The 18,733-nt window shown below is 52.0% G+C and overlaps 1 protein-coding gene across 7 annotated transcripts in view; it reads right to left on the bottom strand.

The window, feature by feature from the left end:
* Window positions 1-21: 21 nt before the first annotated feature.
* The window catches only part of LOC105495532 (CD22 molecule), a 42,104-nt gene continuing 23,392 nt past the window's right edge, over window positions 22-18,733 (bottom strand). For 3 of the 7 annotated variants that reach the window (XM_071086318.1, XM_071086319.1, XM_071086317.1), the window contains 13 exons: window positions 18,267-18,308; window positions 13,704-14,078; window positions 10,608-10,913; window positions 9,245-9,511; window positions 8,835-9,098; window positions 6,017-6,274; window positions 5,549-5,812; window positions 5,190-5,453; window positions 2,475-2,571; window positions 2,283-2,358; window positions 1,698-1,816; window positions 1,184-1,268; window positions 22-871 (listed from right to left, as the gene is read on the bottom strand). In XM_071086318.1, the coding sequence (XP_070942419.1) occupies window positions 740-871; window positions 1,184-1,268; window positions 1,698-1,816; window positions 2,283-2,358; window positions 2,475-2,571; window positions 5,190-5,453; window positions 5,549-5,812; window positions 6,017-6,274; window positions 8,835-9,098; window positions 9,245-9,511; window positions 10,608-10,913; window positions 13,704-14,078; window positions 18,267-18,308 (2,549 nt within the window). In that variant the 3' untranslated portion in view covers window positions 22-739. The other 4 variants (XM_011765204.3, XM_011765205.3, XM_071086320.1 and 1 more) reach the window with 4 other exon arrangements.

Here is an 18,733-nt window from a genome sequence, read left to right as displayed (position 1 = left end):
AGACTGAAAAGCGTTCGCTGGTTCTTTGAAGTGGCATCTGAGCCATTTTTATTGTGAGCTCTGTCTCCATGGCATGTTAATCCATACCAGTGTGTCCGTCTCAAACCCGGAGTCCTTGGAGTCAAGGGGCTGCTGTTATGTACGCCTCCCTGTGCAATGCCTCACTTCCAGAGGGGAAGCCAGGCCAGGACCGGGCCCTTTCCTACTTCATTTCTGTCCTTTTCTGGGCTCTCCCCCAGAGGCAGAAACTGGGCATAGTATTTGTGACTGGGGATGTCAGATCAGGGGTAGGGGACCAGAGAGATGTAGAAGGGAAGGAAAAATGATGACAAGCAGATCCCAGGAGGGACACAAGCCACTGGGGGTGGGGGTGGCCAGTGGCCGTGGTGGGGGCAGGGGGAGGTGTGCATGTCAGGGCAGGTGTTTAGATGGGTTTCTGGGTAGCAAGGAGCTGGGTGGAACAGAACAGGGACAGGAGCTTTGGAGTGTTGGGGTTACCCTCACCGAAAAGGCTGGCTCTGAGCCAGGCACAAGGTTCTCCACAGTGAGCATGTGTGTGGTGTGTGTGGTGTGTGTGGTGTGTGTGGTGTGTGTGTGGTGTGTGTGTGTGTGTGTGTGTGTGTGTGCACGCGCGCATGCGCATGCGCGGAGAAGGAAGCCATGTGGTGGTGTCTGGGGAAGCTCTGGGACTTCCCTGGCCCCTGCTGCCCCCAGCGCCTCCGCCGCAGTCCGTCCGGTGTCAGTGCTTGACGATCACATAGTCCACATTTTCTTGTGCCTGAGGCCGCTCCCCGAACCCAAACTGAATCAGCTCTGAGTAATGAATCCCCTCATCTTCTGGAAAATCTGGAATGACGTTCTCATAGTCGCCCTGAGAAAACCACGTGGTGGTCAGCCTGGCCCCGCTGTCGCCAGCCTCCACCGCTGCTTTTCTCTGCATTCTCTCCTTCATTCCACCCGGGGCTCCAAAAGCCCAGGCGGGCGTCCTCGTGTCAGGAAACTGGCTGTGGCCAGTATCCAGGACCCAGAGGTACCTGCCTGGCTCTGACCCGCTCTGCCAGAGCAACCGTCTCCAACACCCAACCTCTGCCACGATGGATGCCTACCCAAGTCCTTCCTATGTGGGACCCACCGCTGAAGCCAGGCGTCTGTCCCCAGCCTTCCACAGCCCCACCCTCCTTACCACCTGACGCTTCTGCAACACTGAATAAGTGACTGTGTCATCGCAGTCTGGGGGAAGTCTCTGCAGCTCGGAGGTCTCTGCATCTCTGAGAGAGAGGGCAGACAGATGACCACGTATGAAGCATCTCCCATGAACTCTCCTCCCTCTCAACACCCAGAGCCCCCAACAGCACCCCAACCTCAGCCCCTTATGTAAAACCTGAGGCCTCCCCAGTGCCCAAAGCTCACAGCAGGAGCTCATGCAAATGTGTGTGCAGGGAGTAGGCGTGGGTGTGTATCACGAGGTCTTGACCTTTGTGATAAGAACGGACTGGGCATGTGCGCTGCTGACTTGAAGAAGCAGGTCCACTTCCGGAGACTGGCCCTTACCCAGAGGCTTGTTACGGAGCCAGAATAAGGTAGTGCATGTATCAGGGTGCCTGGCATGGGCCTGGCACAGAGGGCAGGCGAGACAAGAGCTTTTCCTCCCGCCTGCCTCCCAGGGTGCAGGGTCACCCTCCTGGTACCCTCAGTACCCAGTTCGTGGTGTGTTCGTCTCGGGAAAGCGCAGGGTGGCGTAGCTAATGCCATCTTCCATCATCGGATTGTAGCATCCTAGGGAGTGGGGACCTTCAGAGAGGGGGGTCCTTCTAACCTGGGAGGGAGACGAGGGTGAAGTGCTAACCACCTGTTACCCAACCCTCGTCCCCTTCCCTGGCCTCTGACAGCCCAGGTCTCCCCAGAGGACATTTTATCTCCTTCCTTCACCTTGTTTCCCCACTCAGCTTCACGGTCTGCCTCGTGCCTATCCCTTTTTTTGGTCGGGGGGGGCAGAGTCTCAGTCTGTCACCCAGGCTGGAGGGCAATGGCGCGATCTTGGCTCACTGCAACCTCCGCCTCCCGGGTTCAAGCGATTCTCCTGCCTCAGCCTCCTGAGTAGCTGGAATTACAGGCATGCACCACCACGCCCGGCTAATTTTTAAAATATTTTTGGTAGAGACGGGGTTTCACCATGTTGGCCACGCTGGTGTCAAACTCCTGACCTCAGGTGATCCACCTGCCTCAGCCTCCCAAAGTGCTGGGATTATAGGCATGGGCCACCGCACCCAGCTCCATCCTACCTTTTTGTTCCTCACAAAGAAGCTCTGGCCACTGGAATTCTCCTGAAGCCCCTGCTGGCTCTGTGTCCTCTTCCAACTGAGAAATAAAAGCACAGGTGTGAGGGTCAGGGACTCCACAGGCTGGAGGCTTCGAGATGGACACGGGTCTCTGCCAAGGGAAAGAGGAGGTGGTTGGGGGCAGCAGGAGCTCACCGTCGCTGGACCTTGAATCCACACATTGCCAGGATGAGGATGGCCAAGCAGGACCCAAGTCCCACAGCCACTCGCCTGCCAATGGTCTCCGGGCTATCTGGGTGGAGAAAGGAGAGACCTTAATCAGCTGAGAGGCCAGCTCTGCCTGGCAGCCTTTGCCTGGAAGGCATCCTGGACTTCTCCCCTGCATGCATGGGACAGGGGTGCAGAGGAAGAGGGTGACACCGGCCCCTGCTTGCTCTGGGCCTCCCTTTAGGAGGAAGGCACTAATTCTCCTGAGGAGCTGCTTTTCCCACAGACACGGCACGCCCAGAGCCTGTGACCCGCACTCGCATGAATGGGTGCAGCTCTTCACAACAGTATGGCTGTGTGATCAGCTCTGAAAATGCACCTGTCTTCCACCCAGCAATTCCACATGGGAATGCATCTTGCAACTGTCCTTGCAAGCATGCCCAAAACAAGAGGCTGCAGACCTAGGCCCTGAAGAGGGCACTGGGAGGAGGACGTATGCAACCTTCATATGCGAGGACTCCATGGCCCTGGGAAAGAGGAGGCTGTCAGGCTGTCTGCAGAGGGGACACCCAGGGAACAATGGTTTTATATGATGGGATGTGTCTGTTAGATTTCTGATAACATGTTCCAGATATTTTCCTTTGGCCTTCAGTTGTGCTGGTGATGGTTCCCTAGATTGACTGATTGATTGATCGAGACAGAGTCTCGCTCTTTTGCCCAGGCTGGAGTGCAGTGGTGAGATCTTGGCTCACTGCAACCTCCACCTCCCGGGTTCAAGTGATTCTCCGGCCTCAGCCTCCTGAGTAGCTGGGACTACAGGTGCGCACCAGCACACCCAGCTAATTTTTGTATTATCGGTAGAGATGGGGTTTTACCATTGGCCAGGCTGGTCTCGAACTCCTGGCTTCAAGTGATCCACCCACCTCAGCCTCCCAAAGTGCTGGGATTATAGGCATGAGCCACTGTGCCTGGCCAGGTTCCCTCAATTTAAGGCCATGTTTCCAATTATTAATCTGAAAAAGTACAATGAATTAATTAAATATGTTTCCTATGCTTCCAGATTCTTTTCTGTTGTTGTTATTGTTTTATTTGTTTATTTTTTAAAAATTTTTTTGGTATTTTTTGTAGAGATGAGGTCTTGCTATGAGGTATGGGCTATGTTGCTGGTCTCGAACTCCTGGGCTCAAGTGATCCTCCCACCTCGGCCCCTCAAAGTGTTGCGATTACAGACATGAACCACCACGCCCAGGCTCCAGACTTTAGACACTCTGTGTATGCATAGATACAGAACAATGTCCAAGCAGTATTATTACATGGAAAAAAGCAAAGAAAATTCCTGGGCAAAGTGTGAGCTCTGCCTCGTCTGTGTCACGAGGAAGGGTGTATGTGCACAGACCTCTGTATGTGAATTGTGTGTGTGAAAAATACCCCTGGGGGGAGATGGGATGACTGTGTGCAGTGAGGACCTTCGGTGGGGATAAGAGTCCTTGGGAATCAAGAGTGAGCCGCATCTGTCTTTCCACTATTTACCCTTTCATGCTTACATTTTATTTTTTTACCGTGTGCTTGTATGATCTGTTTAAAAATCACTGAAGTCAACTACTCTGGAGGCCAAGGCAGGAGTATCACTTGAGCCCAGGGGGTTGAGGCTGCAGGAGCTGAGATTGTGCCACTGCACTCCAGCCTGTGCAACAGGGTGAGACTCTGTCTCAAAAAAAAAAAAATCATTTACATCTTAAAAAATAAAAACAAGGAGGCTGTCAGGGCTGAGAGAGACAGAGTAGTCAGAGAGAGAGAGAGAGAGAGAGAGAGACAGGGACTCAGTAGGCGCTCAGGACATCTGGAAGGTGGAGCAGCCTGAGAGGGGACCCTAGACAGAGGCAGGAGAGACTGCAGGGGAGGTAGAAAAAGAGAGAGACTGATGACGCAGGACAGGATGACTTCTCCAGCACAGTGGCAGGTGGCCTGGAGCAAGGGGTGTGAATGGGAAAGGGGACAGTGAGGTGGGGAAGAAGGGGCCAGCTGGTCTGGAAGGCTTTTGGGGAAGTCACAGGAGCAGACAGGGCCAGAGAGGAACCTGAGAGGAAACAGGGAGGAACTAAGGGCACAGTGGCTCATGCCTCTAATCCAAGGGCTTTGGGAAGCTGAGGCAGAAGGGTCACTTGAGGTCAGGAGTTTGAAACCAGCGTAGGAAACATAGTAAGACCCCATCTCTACAAAAATGTAAACATTGGCCGGGTGGTGCATGTCTATAGTCCCAGCTACTCAGGAGGCTGCAGCAAAAGGATTGCTTGAACCCAGGAATTGGAGGCTGCAGTGAGGTGTCATTATGCCACTGCACTCCAGCCTGGGTGACAGAGTAACACCTTGTCTCTATAAGAAGAAGGAGAAGGAAAGAGAAGAAGAAGAAAGAGGAGGAGGAGGAGAAAGCAGAAGAAGAGGAAGAAGAAGAAGAGGAAGAAGAAGAGGAAGAGGAAGAAGAGGAAGAAGAAGAAGAGGAAGAAGAAGGAGGAGGAAGAGGAGAAGGAGTCGAAGAAGAAGAAGGAGAAGAAGAGAGAAAAGAAAGGAAAGAAGGAAAGAAGAAAGAAAAGAAAGAAAGAGAAAGGAAGAAAGGAAGAAGAAAGAGAAAGAAAGAGAGAAAGAAAAAGAAAGAAAGAAGGAAAGAAGGTCACCACCAAGAACAAGAGCAGGAAGAGGCCTTACAGTAGACGGTGAGGGTGATGAGAGGCGAGTGGCCCTTGCCCACTCTGTTGGTCCCCTGGCACCAGTAAGCACCGGAGTGCTGGACCTTCACCGGCTCCAATCTCAGCATCCGGCCGGAGTAGGGAAGGCTTTGGTTATTCCAGTCAAACCAGGCGTAGCTGTAGACGGGAGGGTTGGCGTCACTCTCACAGGTCAGGGTTGCTGTCTTCCCCTCCATCACTTGGTTCCCCTGGCTCATGGACACACGCAGCCTCCTGGGTGCATCTGCATGGCGGGCAGGGGGAGGGGGTGCAAAGTCACCACCAGGCAGGCCACTGGTCCCCGCTCTGCTCCACTCCCAGCCTCTGGCCCCAACTCACACAGCACTTCGAGTGTCCAGGCCTTGGACGCCGTCTGTCCTATGGAGTTGTTCACCCAGCAGCTGTAACTCCCAGCATCTTCTGGGGAGATGGAGTCAAAATTCAGCTGGCTTTCTTTCCCCAGAAGGCTGCCATTTTTCTCCCAGAAGAACTGGACTTCTTTGGGGTGGCTGCTTGAGAAGTCACATTGGAGGCTGACCAAGTTCCCAGAGTGAATCTCAGAAAGGGGCTTGATTTTCCGGACCCTCACGCCTCGGGGGGCATCTGGAGGGCAAGGGTCCCAAGCTGACCTCTCCGCTCCCTGTCCCTTTTGCTGTCCCCAGGCCTCCCCTCCCCTTGGCCCTGAGGCTGGGCTCCTGCCCCTCAATTCTCTTGAAGACACTGGCCCAGGCTCTGGCCTCATCCCCTTCTTCCCCTCATCCCAGCCGGGACACCTCCCAGATCCCCCTGCCTAGCCCAGAGACTCACACAGGACATTCAGGGTGACAGGGGAGGCCCACGAGCACCAGTTGTTACAAGCTGCGCAGGCGACAGCTGTGTTGTTCCAGCCAATGTTTTGGATCTTCAGCACCCCAAGTGATGGCTCCTCCCAGGCGCCACGGGGTCTCCATTCATAGTGGTTAACAATGGGGTTACTGGAACTGTAGTTACAGGAAAGGGTCACCGTGTCTCCTTCTCGAATCGGCGTGGGGTTTTCAATCACCATGGTCACCTTCTTGGGAGGATCTGGAAGAAAGCTGGAGAGGTGAGTAAAGAAAAGCCAGCTGTCCATAGTACCTCTTCCCTCCTGCTCCCTCTTCTCCCGTTACCTGTCCCGGGCATCTGCACAGGTCCTAAATTAATCTAAGGGGGGCTTGTGCTTCCTTCCTGTATCTGTGCAAGAACAGAAACCTTGCCCTGGCTCTCTGGCCTGGCTGTGGTTTGGTGCAGGGGTTTGGGGCACAGTGCTGAAGCCAGACGGCTGCCGAGAGGTGCACGGGCATGGGCTGCGGGTCTCAGTTTATGCATCTGTCAAACGGGGTCCTGAGGCCGGGCACGGTGGCTCACACTTGTAATCTCAGCACTTTGGGAGGCCGAAGCGGGCGGATCACCTGAGGTCAGGAGTTCTAGACCAACCTGGCCAACACAGCAAAACCCCGTCTCTACTAAAAAGTTTAAAAATCAGCTATGCATGGTGGTACATGTCTATAGTCCCAGTTAGGAGGCTGAGGCAAGAGAATCGCTTGAACCTGGGAGGTGGAGGTTGCAGTGAACAGAGATCAAGCCACTACACTCCAGCCTGGGCAACAGAGGGAGACTCCATCTCAAAAACAAAAGGCCACGGAGGGTAGGTGGGGGGTGAGTCCTGAGAGTTCCTAACCTCCTGGGAATTGTTTCAAGAAGGAAATGAGACGATGCCCTTAGAGCAGAGTGTGGCGTGTGGCAAACACTCCACAAACATCGCTGCGGCTGTTGCAGTCGCACATCCAACTGTCTGAGATGCTCAGGATTTGGGCACCCTGTACCGTTAGCACATATGACATCTCAAGGTCCAAGGATGAAGGCTATGCGTTTTTTTTTTGTCCTGTGCCCTACTCGGTGACAAGATTCACTGTGTTAAAGAGGGTCTCACAATGGAGAGGTAATGAGACAGTTTGCCCCAGTTTTTATCAAAAATTTCAAGACCTCTTTTAAGACTCAGGCACTGCCTAGGTTGGCTAAGTCTCTGTTTGTGTCCCTCATGGAGTCCTGGTATCTTGCAGTTAATTATTCTTTTTTTTTTTTTGGAGACAGAGTCTCACTCTATCTCCCAGGCTAGAGTACAGTGGCCTGATCTCGGCTCACTGCAACCTCTGCCTCCTGGGTTCAAGCGATTCTCCTGCTTCAGCCTCCCAAGTAGCTGGGATTACAGGTGCCCACCACCACACCCAGCTAATTTGTCGTATTTTTAGTAGAGACAGGGTTTCGCCATGTTGACCAGGCTGGTCTCGAACTCCTGACCTCAGGTGATCCGCCCACTTTGGCCTCTCAAAGTTCTAGGATTACAGGCGTGAGCCACATGCCTGGTCAATCCTTCTTTTTTTTTTTTTTTCCTTTTCTTTTCTTTTCTTTCTTTTTCTTTTTTTTTTTTTTTGAGACAAGTTCTCACTGAGTCATCCAGGCTGGAGTGCAGTGGTTCGATCACCAGCTCACTGCAGCCTCGACCTCTGGGCTCAGGTGATCCTCCCACCTCAGCCTCCTGGGTAGCTGAGACTACAGGCGTACATGACCATGCCAGGCTAATTTCTTGTAGAGATGGGATTTTACCATGTTGCCCAGGCTGGACTCGAACTCCTGGCCTCAAGTGATCTGCCCACCTCGGCCTCCCAAAATGCTGGGATTACAAGTGTGAGTCATCATGCCCAGCTCACACCTATAATCCCAGTCCCAGCATTTTCTTTTTCTTTTTCTTTTTCTTTTTGAGACCCAGGTCTTGCTCTGTCACCCAGGCTGGAGTGCAGTAGCAGGAACACAGATCACTGTGCAGCCTCGACCTCCTGGGCTCAAGCAATTCTCCCACCTCAGCCTCCCCAGTAGCTGGGACCACCAGCACGCACCACCATGCTCAGCTAATTTTTGTATTTTTTTGTGGAGATGGTATCTCGATGTGTGGCCCAGGCTGGTTTCAAACTCCTGAGTTCAGGAGACCCTCCTGCCTCAGCCTCCCAAAGAGTTGGGATTGCAGGTGTGAGCCACTGCACCTGGCCTCATTCATTCAACAAGCATCTACAGGCTGGGTGCGGTGGCTCACGCCTGTAATCCCAGCACTTTGGGAGGCCGAGGCGGGTGGATCATGAGGTCAGGAGGTTGAGATCTGGCTAACACAGTGAAAGCCCATCTGTACTAAAAATATAAAAAATGAGCCGGGCGTGGTGGCGGGCGCCTGTAGTCCCAGCTACTCAGGAGGCTGAGGCAGGAGAATGGCGTGAACCCGGGAAGGTGGAGCTTGCAGTGAGCCAAGATCACACCACTGCACTCCAGCCTGGGTGACAGAGCGAGACTCCGTCTCAAAAAAACAAACAAACAAACCAAAAAAAAAAAAAAAAAAAAAACCCAAGCATCTACCAAGCACTCTCCGTGAGCTAGGCACACAGCTGTGAACAGCAACAAACAACAGAGCCCCTGCCCTGAGAAGCTTACAGGTCAGGAGACTCTGGCTGCTCCTTGCTCTTGACTCTAGGACCCTAGAATGCCCTGCACCCCATCTGCCTTCCGCCTTCCCCATCCATCTTCTCTCCCTAGAACCAGAGACTCTGTGGCTACTCACACTGGACATCCAGCTCAGTTCCCGGGCCCCTCTCTCCAATACCAAGAATGTTTTCCGCCTCACAGGAATAAGTCCCAGCGTGCCAGGGGAGGATCTTTTGGATCTGGAATTGCTTCTCTGTCCTTCCCTGCACTTCTTTGCCATTGTGGTACCACGTGTAATTTGTTGGAAGAGGATTGGCTGGTGATATGCAAAGAAAGTTGACTTCACTTCCCTCCACAGCCGGTGACTGGGAGATCTGAACCCTGGAAGGTTCCGGGGCATCTGGAAGAGGGGGCAGAGGTGAGTGGAGGGGTGAGGAGAGCACCCCCAATCTGTGCACACGGTCCCGAGAGCCCCCGTAGCTTGCCTCTCCGGGTCCACCCCTGCTACCTCCCTGCCTGGCCCATCCCCAGCTGCGAGGGGCTCACACTGCACTTGCAGGAACACTTTTTCCGACGTTGCCGGGCCCACGTCATTGGAGACCCTACAGCAGTACCTCCCAGTCTGGGACTTGGTCACTTCGTGCAGGGTTAGCATGAGCGTATTCTGCTCCTTCAGCAGGATGCCATCCTTGAGCCAGGATACCGTCGTGTACTCCGGGTTGCTGCTGTTGACCTTGCAGGTCATGGTCACAGAGTCCCCCTTCCTCACTATGGTTTCATTGGGAGTGACCTCGATCGTCAACTTTGGGGTGTCTGAAGGAGCAGAGGGGCAGTCAGGGAGGGGGCGGGGAATTCTCAGAGGGCGGAGGGTGTGGAAAGTGCTTTTATTCTGACAAAGTGGTGACCTGCCAGTCCCTTCACCCAGGTGATGGTCACGGCCTCCTAACTCGGCTCTCAGCTTCCCCCTCCCACTTCCTCTACCTGCTAGTCTCCACCAGCAGCACGCAGGGTTCCTAACACCATCCACCAGACCTCACCAATTCTGCTGGAAACCATGAGTGGTTTCCGTGCTTTGCATAGAATCCCAAACCCTCACCTCAGCCGTCGGGATCCAGAGTCCTGCTCCATCTCCTGCCTCCTGTCCTACCATGTGGCCCTCAGAGGCCGTGAACTTCAGCCTCTGAGGTCCTCCCACTCCCAGCTCCTGCCTCAAAGCTTTGAACCTGCTCTTCTCTTTCCCTGAAATCCTCCTCTCGCAAATATTTGCTGGCCTCAGCCCCTTCCTCCATTCCAGTCAGCTTAAGTGCTCACCTTCTTAGAGAGGTCTCTCTCCATCACTCCCCTCTGCCGGCCTCATTTTTTCCCTAACACACATATCACTACCTACAATAGTGTTGTATATTTCTTTGTTAACATTGCTTTGTTCCATATTCTAATGTCTTGGCTCATGCTGTGTATTTCTTTGTTAATCCATTTGTTGTCTGTCTCTTTCACTGCAGTGCCGGCTCCGTGTGGGGCAAGAGCTTTGCTCACTGCTGTACCCTGCCCCCCACCCTGTGCCCCCCACTGGCAGCCGTAATAAGGCCTGGTGCCTAGTAGGTTCGTGATATATATTTATTGAATGAATGAGGCACAAGATAATGATGCGAAAAAAAAATCTCCACCAAGAGGGGAACAAAAAGACCTAACCAGATAATCCCCAAATCATGTCATGGCTTGAGGATGGACCGTTTTATTCTGTTAGGCTAAAGCAAATCTGTTTCCCAAAACACCAGGGCGGCGTGACCGAGGTTGGAGGACGCCACCGTCTGTGCAGGCTTCTCGGTGCCCTGGGTGTGTGCCCCCTGCAGGGCTGGGGAGAAGGTGACACAGACCTTGCCCTTCCCATAGACACGTCGGGGAGACTCACGCTTCACGTTCAGCTGCACCGTGTCTTCGGAGAGGACCTTCCCGTCCACATCGTGAAGCTCGCAGGTCACGATCTTCCCATGGTGACTCCACTGTGGCGAGAACTTGAGCTCGCTCCGGGTGAAGACAGACTTGGTGCTCAAGGAGGTCAAGGTGACAGCAGCCTGCCTCATTGGAGCCCCCTCTAGTAACCACTGCAATTGGATCTGATACCCATAGCAGGAGAAATTCAGCAAGCAGGTCAGAGTGACTTCCTGGGATTCTTGAAGTTTTGGAGGGAGCTGGATACGAGGTGGAAAAGGCCTTTCTGCAAAAGAACAGAGTCCACGCTGGAGCCTGGGGGACTGAAGATGTGAACGTACACCTGGCTTTAGATGTCCTGTCCCAAATCACCCCTCAGGAACCCCTTGCCACTTCATTCCACCTCTCTCCAGTCCTGCCTTTTTTTTGTTGTTGTTGTTTGTTTTTGTTTTTGTTTTGTTTTGTTTTTTTGAGATGAAGTTTCCCTCTGTCACCCAGGCTGGGGTGCAGTGGCGTGATCTTGGCTCGCTGTAAACTCTACCTCCCCAGTTCAAGTGATCCTCCTGCCTCAGCCTCCCAAGTGGCTGGGATTACAGGTGCCCACCACCATGCCCAGCTAACTTTTTGTATTTCTAGTAGACACAGGGTTTCGCCATGTTGGCCAGGCTGGTCTTGAACTCCTGACCTCAAGTGATCCTCCTGCCTCAGCCTCCCAAAGTGCTGGGATTACAGGTGTGAGCCACCACATCCGGCCTCGATTTTTTTTAGAGACAGGGTCTTGCTCTGCCACCCAGGCTGGAGTGCAGTGGCACAATCCTAGCTCACTGTAGCCTTGACCTCCTAGGCTCAAAGCAATCCTCTCACCTCAGCCCCCTGAGTAACTGGGACTACAGGCATGTGCCACCACACCTAGCTAGTTTTTTAAACATTTTGTAGAGACAGGGTCTTTCCATGTTATCCAGTCTGGTCTCAAACTCCTGGGCTCAAATGATCCTCCAACCTCAGCCTCCCAAAGTGCTGGGGTTAGAGGCGGGAACCACTGCACCCAGCCCAGTCCTGCTTTTCTCCACTTTGAATCACTTTTGCTCACCTGAAATCCTCTCTGAAAGGCCTTGACCACACTAAACCTCCTTGGGAACTGTAATCCACTCTTTTTTCATTCTCATTGCCAGATGTCTGCTTTCTGAATGACTGCAAAGTTCTATTCCCACCACCTCTAAGTGAATTTTATCAGTTTAGTTCACAGGCTTTTCAGCTTTGACAAACCTGTGTTGGTTTCATGGCTTCCTTCAGTATTGCAGCCATCCAAACACCGCATTCCTTTAGTGGGGTGGGTCTGTGTGCACCCAGCCTCAGCTCTCCCCAAGGCTGGACCACCTCCTTCAGACAGCGGGGTCTGAAACTGCATTGCTCACTCCAAACTTAAAGCTGCTTAGAACTGCCCATCCAGGAAACGGTGTGGAACGGAGTGCCCACACTCCCTATGGCAGGGGCCCCTCACACCTGTGTTTCATGGGTCAAAGCCACGCCTACATATGCAGTGCTATGGCTGAACTTATGTTATACAAATTGTAAGATGTTCGTTTTGCTTCTTTTCTTTTCTCTTTGTCCTTTTCTTCCTCCATGAAAGATTAGTTACATTTGGTCATTTCAGTAGCAGGTAACCATTAATTCACTAATAATTGTTTAACTTACATCCTGACCCCCCGGCAGCTGCCTGCAAGATAAATGAACTTGTCTCTCTTTCAAAGAACAATGATCCTTAGGTCACACAGACCTCCTTGATGACATCCAGAAATTTGATGAGCCGAGAGACACAACAGCTTTAATGATCAGGAGGTCACCTCCTGCACACCTACTTTATTCATAAAAGCCCCCAGTAACGCTCAAAGTCGGGTCAGATTTGAGAGTTTCTCTCTTCTGTCCCCTCGCTTTGGCTAAATTAAATAATCCTTTCTTAGCTTCTAAGTACTGATGTGTCAGTGTTTGGCTGACTACGCATCGGGAGCTCAAACCTGGCCTGTGGGGTTCGACAACGGTGTCATCTAACCTTGAAGAGCTCATGAGAACTTGCCATGAACATTAACACACTGAGAGATTTCACTGGAAAATCTAGATTTCCATCATCTCTTGAAAAACCAGAAGATCAGGCCGGGTGCGATGGCTCACGCCTATAATCCCAACGCTTTGAGAGGTTGAAGCAGGAGGATTGCTTGAGGTCGGAGTTCAAGACCAGTCTGGGCAACATAGGAAGACCCATTTCTACAATAAATTAAAAAGTTAGCCGGGCATGGATGGTGGCATGCACCTGTGATCCTAGCTACTTTGGAGGTGGGAGGATAGCTTGAGCCCGGGAGATCAAGGCTGCAGTGAGCTGAGATCGCACCACTGCACTCCAGCCTGGGTGACGACAGTGCGAGACCCTGTCTCATAAAAAGGGAAAGGAAGGGGAAGGGGAAAAGAAGAGAAAAAAAGTTAAAAAATATTTTATGATTTTTATAACACAGGTTCAGTTATGGCACTGCACATGTAGGGGTGGATTTGACTCATCAAACACACGTCTGGGGCCTCTGCCCCAGGGAGTGTGGTTACTCCGTTCCACACACAGTTTCCTCTATAGGGAGCTCTGAGCAGCCCTAAGTTTAGGGTGAGCGATGCAGCTTCAGACCCCGCTGTCTGAAGGGGGCAGTCTAGTCTGGGAGAGAGCTGAGGCTGGCTACATGCAGACCCACCCCACTAAAGGGATGCGGTGCTTGGATGGTTACCGTACTAAGGCCAAACACGAGTTTGTCACAAAAGCTGAAAAATACATGGTGAGAAAGAAAGAGAGAAAGATCAGGAGATCCGACAACCTTGGAATCCAGGTCCCAGAGGGGCAGGAACTGAGGGTCAGATGGGACATCCGAGGTCCCGCAGCTCCGACTAGTGCTGATGCGTCGCCATCGTCACCCGCTGGCGTCCCCTGCCTGAGCTCTGCAGGAAGCTCGGTTTGTGAGCTCTCTGCCAGGAGTCAGGTATTTCCTGCCTCCCACTCACCCCTGCCCAGAGCAGAAGACCCGCTCCCCGAAGGCCTTACCGGAGACATTGAGGTGTATTCGTTCCATCCATTTCTCAGTCTTGGACACCATCCTCAGCCCCAGCTGACCACTGTCATTGACGTGCACTGGGTGGATACTCAGTGTGCAGTTGTTGTTAATCTTGTTCCCCAGGAATTGCACCCTTTTCTGCCCTGAAGGAACCTTCCCATCCTTTGTGCTTTCATAGAGTCTGGTCCCTTCGAACTTCGACATGTTCTGGTTATACTCAGGATTGTGGAACAGGATGAAGGTTTCCAGGGCACCATCTAGGACTCTGTAGGTGCAGGGGACCCAGACGCAGGCCCCCTCCCAGGCGTAGATGGTTCCAGGGTGCTCAATATTCCATTTACTTGAGTCAGAGAAAGCCAAGTATTCTAGAACTCACCACAGTGATCAGAAAGCATTACTGAGGGGGCACGAGAGCCTTCTTTTACAAATTATTCTTTATTTTAAAATTTGTTTAATTTTTAATTCTTTTTAGAGATAGGGGTCTTGCTAAGTTGCCCAAGCTGGCTTCAAACTCCTGACCTCAAGTGATCCTCCCGCCTCAGCCTCACAAAGTGCTGACATTTCAGGCATGAGCCATTGCACCCAGCTGAGAGCTTTCCAAAAACTAAAGAATTCTCTCTGAAGATAGTGGGAGAAATACAGAGATACACAAAGACAGCAGGATGCAATGAGAGAAGCGTATGTATATATGGGAAACATATATATTTGTATGTACATCTATCTATACACACTGCCACCCCCACCCTACCCTATGTTGACGCCTCTCTGCCCGGGTCTTTCCTCCTCCTCCAGTGCCCACTGACATCCCAGAACCCCAGTACTGGCCCAGGCCACAGTCCTTACCCAGGAGCAGGAGCCAGGGGCCGAGGAGATGCATGGTGTCGTGTCTGGGTGGAAGCCTGAGCAGGGGAGAGTTTGTCTTTGAGCCATCTGGCCACTGACTTCTTCCACATGGCTTTTCTTGCTCACCCACTGAGCTCCAACCCTTCCCCTAGATCTAGGAGGACTGGGTCTGGTTGCATTATGGGGATGTGGCATTTGAGATGCTCACAGAGTTCTTTCTTTTTTTTTGAGACAGAGTCTTGCTCTGTCTCCCAGGCTAGAGTGCAGTGGTGCAATCTCCGCTCACTGCAACCTCTGCTTCCCAGGCTCAAGCACTTCTCTGGCCTCAGCCCCCCAAGTAGCTGGGTAAAGGCAGGTGTCACCACGCCTGGCTGATTTTTGTATTTTCAGTAGAGATGGGGCTTCACTGTGTTGGCCAGGCTGATCTTGAACTCCTGACCTCAGGTGATCTGCCAGCCTCGGCCTCCCAAAGTGCTGGGACTACAGGGGTGAGCCACCACTCCTGGCCGGGAGTTTTTTCTAGGTATGCTGTGCCTCTCCTTCAAACTGAGAGCCCTGTGAGGGCAGCTTCTCTCTCTTCCCAGAACTCCTTCCTTTCTTCCTTCCTTCCTCCCTTGCTTCCTTTTTTCCATCCATCCATTCATCCATCTCTAATTTTACAAACTTCCTGCCTGGCTCGCAGGCTTTGAGTGGCACCAGACCACTGAGTGCCTTGAATGCCAGGCCCCGGATAACATGGAGCTCTCTCTGGTGCTACTCATCAAGGATTATACTCAGGGACAGACATGGTCAAAACTTGGTTTGAAAGACCAGGCAAAAAGGAATTTTAAAACCAGTAACAAAGTATGGGTGAGCCAGGTGCAGTGGCTAACACCTGTAATCCCAATACTTTGGGATGCCAAGGCAGGCAGATCACTTGAGGTCAGGAGTTCAAGACCAGCCTGGCCAACATGGCAAAACCCCATCTTACTAAAAATGCAAAAAATTAGCTGGGCATGGTGGCGCACACCTGTAATCCCAGCTACTCGGGAGGCTGAGGCAGGATAGTTGCTTGAACCCGGGAAGTGGAGGTTGCAGTGAGCCAAGATCGTGCTACTGAACTCCAGCCTGGGTGACAGACCCAGATCCTGTCTCAGAACAAAATCAAAACAAAAAATAAAGTGTGACACCAGGAGAGCATTTTGAGGGGTCTGGAAGGTCTCTGGAGAATGCCCCACAGGCCAGGTAGGAAACGTAAATCAACCAAGTGGGGACAAAGGTTGTACCTCCTCTAAAGGTGGTAGCTGTCTCAGTTCTAGTCAGTTATTGCCAGACAGAACCTGAGCTCAGCACTGTCTGACCTTCCACTGTAAGAGAAGTAAGAAGCTAAACTTCTAAGTGGAATGACCTACTTAAAAAGAAAAATAGACCAAGGAGAAGTGGCCAATGTGGGAGGATTACTTGAGGTCAGGAGTTTGATACCAGCCTGACCAACATAACAAGACCACGTCTCTACAAAAAAAAGTTTAAAAATTAGCCAGGCATGGTGGCGCACACCTGTGGTCTCAGCTAATTAGGAGGCTGAGGTGGGAGGATCAGTTGAGCCCAGGAGGTCAAGCCTGCAGTGAATGGTGATCTCCCTACTGCACTCCAGCCTGGGCAATAGGGCGAGACCCTGTCTTGAAAAAATAAAAAATAGGCTGGGTGCGGTGGCTCACGCCTGTAATCCCAGCACTTTGGGAGGCCGAGACGGGCGGATCATGAGGTCAGGAGATCGAGACCATCCTGACTAACACGGTGAAACCCCGTCTCTACTAAAAATACAAAAATTAGCCGGGCGAGGTGGCGGGCGCCTGTAGTCCCAGCTACATGGGAGGCTGAGCCAGGAGAATGGCATGAACCCGGGAGGTGGAGCTTTCAGTGAGTGGAGATCGCGCCACTGCACTCCAGCCTGGGCGACAGAGCGAGACTCCGTCTCAAAAAAAAAAAAAAAAAAGAAAAGAAAAAAGAAAAAATACACAAACTAAAAATATGCAGAGCTGGTCAAACAAAACCTATCTGTGGGTTAGGTTCTGTAATTGCTGCCTATCTTTCTCTCTTTCTCTGCAATGAGCTTATCCTCCACCATCCCTGACCTCTGCATAGAGTTATATTTACATAGAGTTAAATTTAAGTCCCAATTTACATGATCGTGGCCCTCCGTGCTGGCCCCCGGGGACCCCGAAGGATGTGACAGCAGAGTGTGTCTCCGGTCTCAGCACCAACCCAAGTCCCTCCCACTCACCTGCCAACATTTCCCACGCATCAGTGTTCCTCTCTCTCTCTGTGTTTATCTCCTCGGGCCACACGGCTCATGCCGAGGGCTGCCAGGTGTCAGTTCATGGGTGTGGGGAAAGCTAAGCTGCTTGTGGACAGGAGGAAGGGGGTCTCGCTTGACCTGAGCATGAATTTGGGGTGCAGGGTCTGAAGCTGAGGCAGATTCCCCAGGCAGAGTTGACATGAGCCCTGCAAGTGCTCATAATGTCATATGCAAAAAACGTCTTCAAGGTCACATACACTTGAGAAAGGCAGGGTTAAAGAGTTAAGTAAAATTATTATTATTATTATTATTATTTTTTGAGACAGAGTCTCATTCTTCTGTCACCCAGGCTGGAGTGCAGTGGTATGATCTCAGTTCACTGCATCCTCTGCCTCTAGGGTTCAAGTGATTCTCCTGCCTCAGCCTCCTGAGTAGCTGGGACTACAGGCATGTGCCACCACACCTGTCTGATTTATTTGTTTGTTTGTTTGTTTGTTTTAGTAGAGATGGGGTTTCACCATGTTGGCCAGGCTGGTTTCAAGCTCCTGACCTCAGGTGATTCCCCCCAACTTGACCTCCCAAAGTGTTGAGTTTACAGGCGTGAGCCACCGCACCTGGCTTAAGTAAGATTCTTTACTGCAGGGCTTTAAAAACCTTTTAGGAAACTCTATCTACACCATTAATCTCTAGATATGGAGATTAGAGTATAGCATAATACATTGTCCATACTTCTTTGACCATGGGATCTATTTTACATGTTCCATAAAAAACTTTGCAGGGTTGCAGGACCAGTGTTCTCTGAAATCCCCTTAAGGTTACCTAAGGGGTAACAAGGGCTTTGGGATGGAATAGACTCTGTTTCCTGCAGCCAACACTTGCCTCCAGGAGCCGGGCCATCGTCCCTCCTCTGCCGGCACCCTCCAGCCACAGCCTGCTCTGGGCCGGGCTGGAGCATCCCAGCATGAGTGGGAGATGAGTGTCTCCAGAGCAGGGCTGTGTGCTGCCTCAAGGAGCTCCAGGAGTCTCTGGAGCACAGGAGTAGGGCCCCAGGCCCGGGAATTGGAAGGCTGAAGGTGGGGTGGAGGTTAGGGACAGCAGTTATTATGCACAGAGGCTCAGGACAGGGCCATGCTGTCCAGACCTCCTCAGTCCAGGCCTGTTGAGGGCCTTGCAGAACCTTGGGGCCGGCCTCCCTGGCTCCTTCTTCCCTCCTAGGCATCCAGTAACCTACCCTACTCTCAGAAGACTCAACAGGCCTGACAAGGAGGATGCTCAAGACAGGGGTCTGTCTACAACCTGTTGTAACACAGGTAAGAGAGAGCCAGGGAGGTCCCCACTGTATTCCCAGCTCTGGGAGGTATGCCTGGCCTATAACTGCTGTTCCATAATAATTTGCTTGTTGAATGCAAAATAAAAGCAAAATGGTTTTTACCTCTTTCCGCGTGTCTTCCCTCTTCAGGGACCCTGGCAGCATCTGAGAGCAAAAGGAGAAGTACAGTAAAGTCTCTGGTGACAGAGGTTTCCCCTCCATGGCCACACCCCCTGCTTCTCTATGGCTCTGAGGGGGACAAAGTAGCATCATGATCTGGGGAGTGGGGAAAAGAGACGAATGAGGGGGATGCGGGCTCGGAGTCAGATCGGAAGACTCGAGTATGTATGGGCAGTTCTTCCTTTCAGTGTGTGGGTTTGCAATATCAGATCAGTTTCAGAATGGGCTCCTTCACAACTCCCCCTCTACCCAGCTCTCAGGAAATGCGAATGACTCAAGTCAAGCAGGAGAACTGGAGCCCGCTGAAAAAGGCACAGGCCCACCTGAAAGTATTTGTAGTTTAGTGACACCATCCAGTTATTACCATTTCCACTCCTTTCATCAGAGGCATAAATGGTGGGGAATCTGAC

This window comes from Macaca nemestrina, chromosome 20 (genome assembly GCF_043159975.1).
Source record: "Macaca nemestrina isolate mMacNem1 chromosome 20, mMacNem.hap1, whole genome shotgun sequence".
Taxonomy (NCBI): Eukaryota; Metazoa; Chordata; class Mammalia; order Primates; family Cercopithecidae; genus Macaca; species Macaca nemestrina.
The sequence above is the reverse complement of the archived record's forward strand: the minus strand, read 5'-3'. Positions and strand labels throughout refer to the sequence as shown.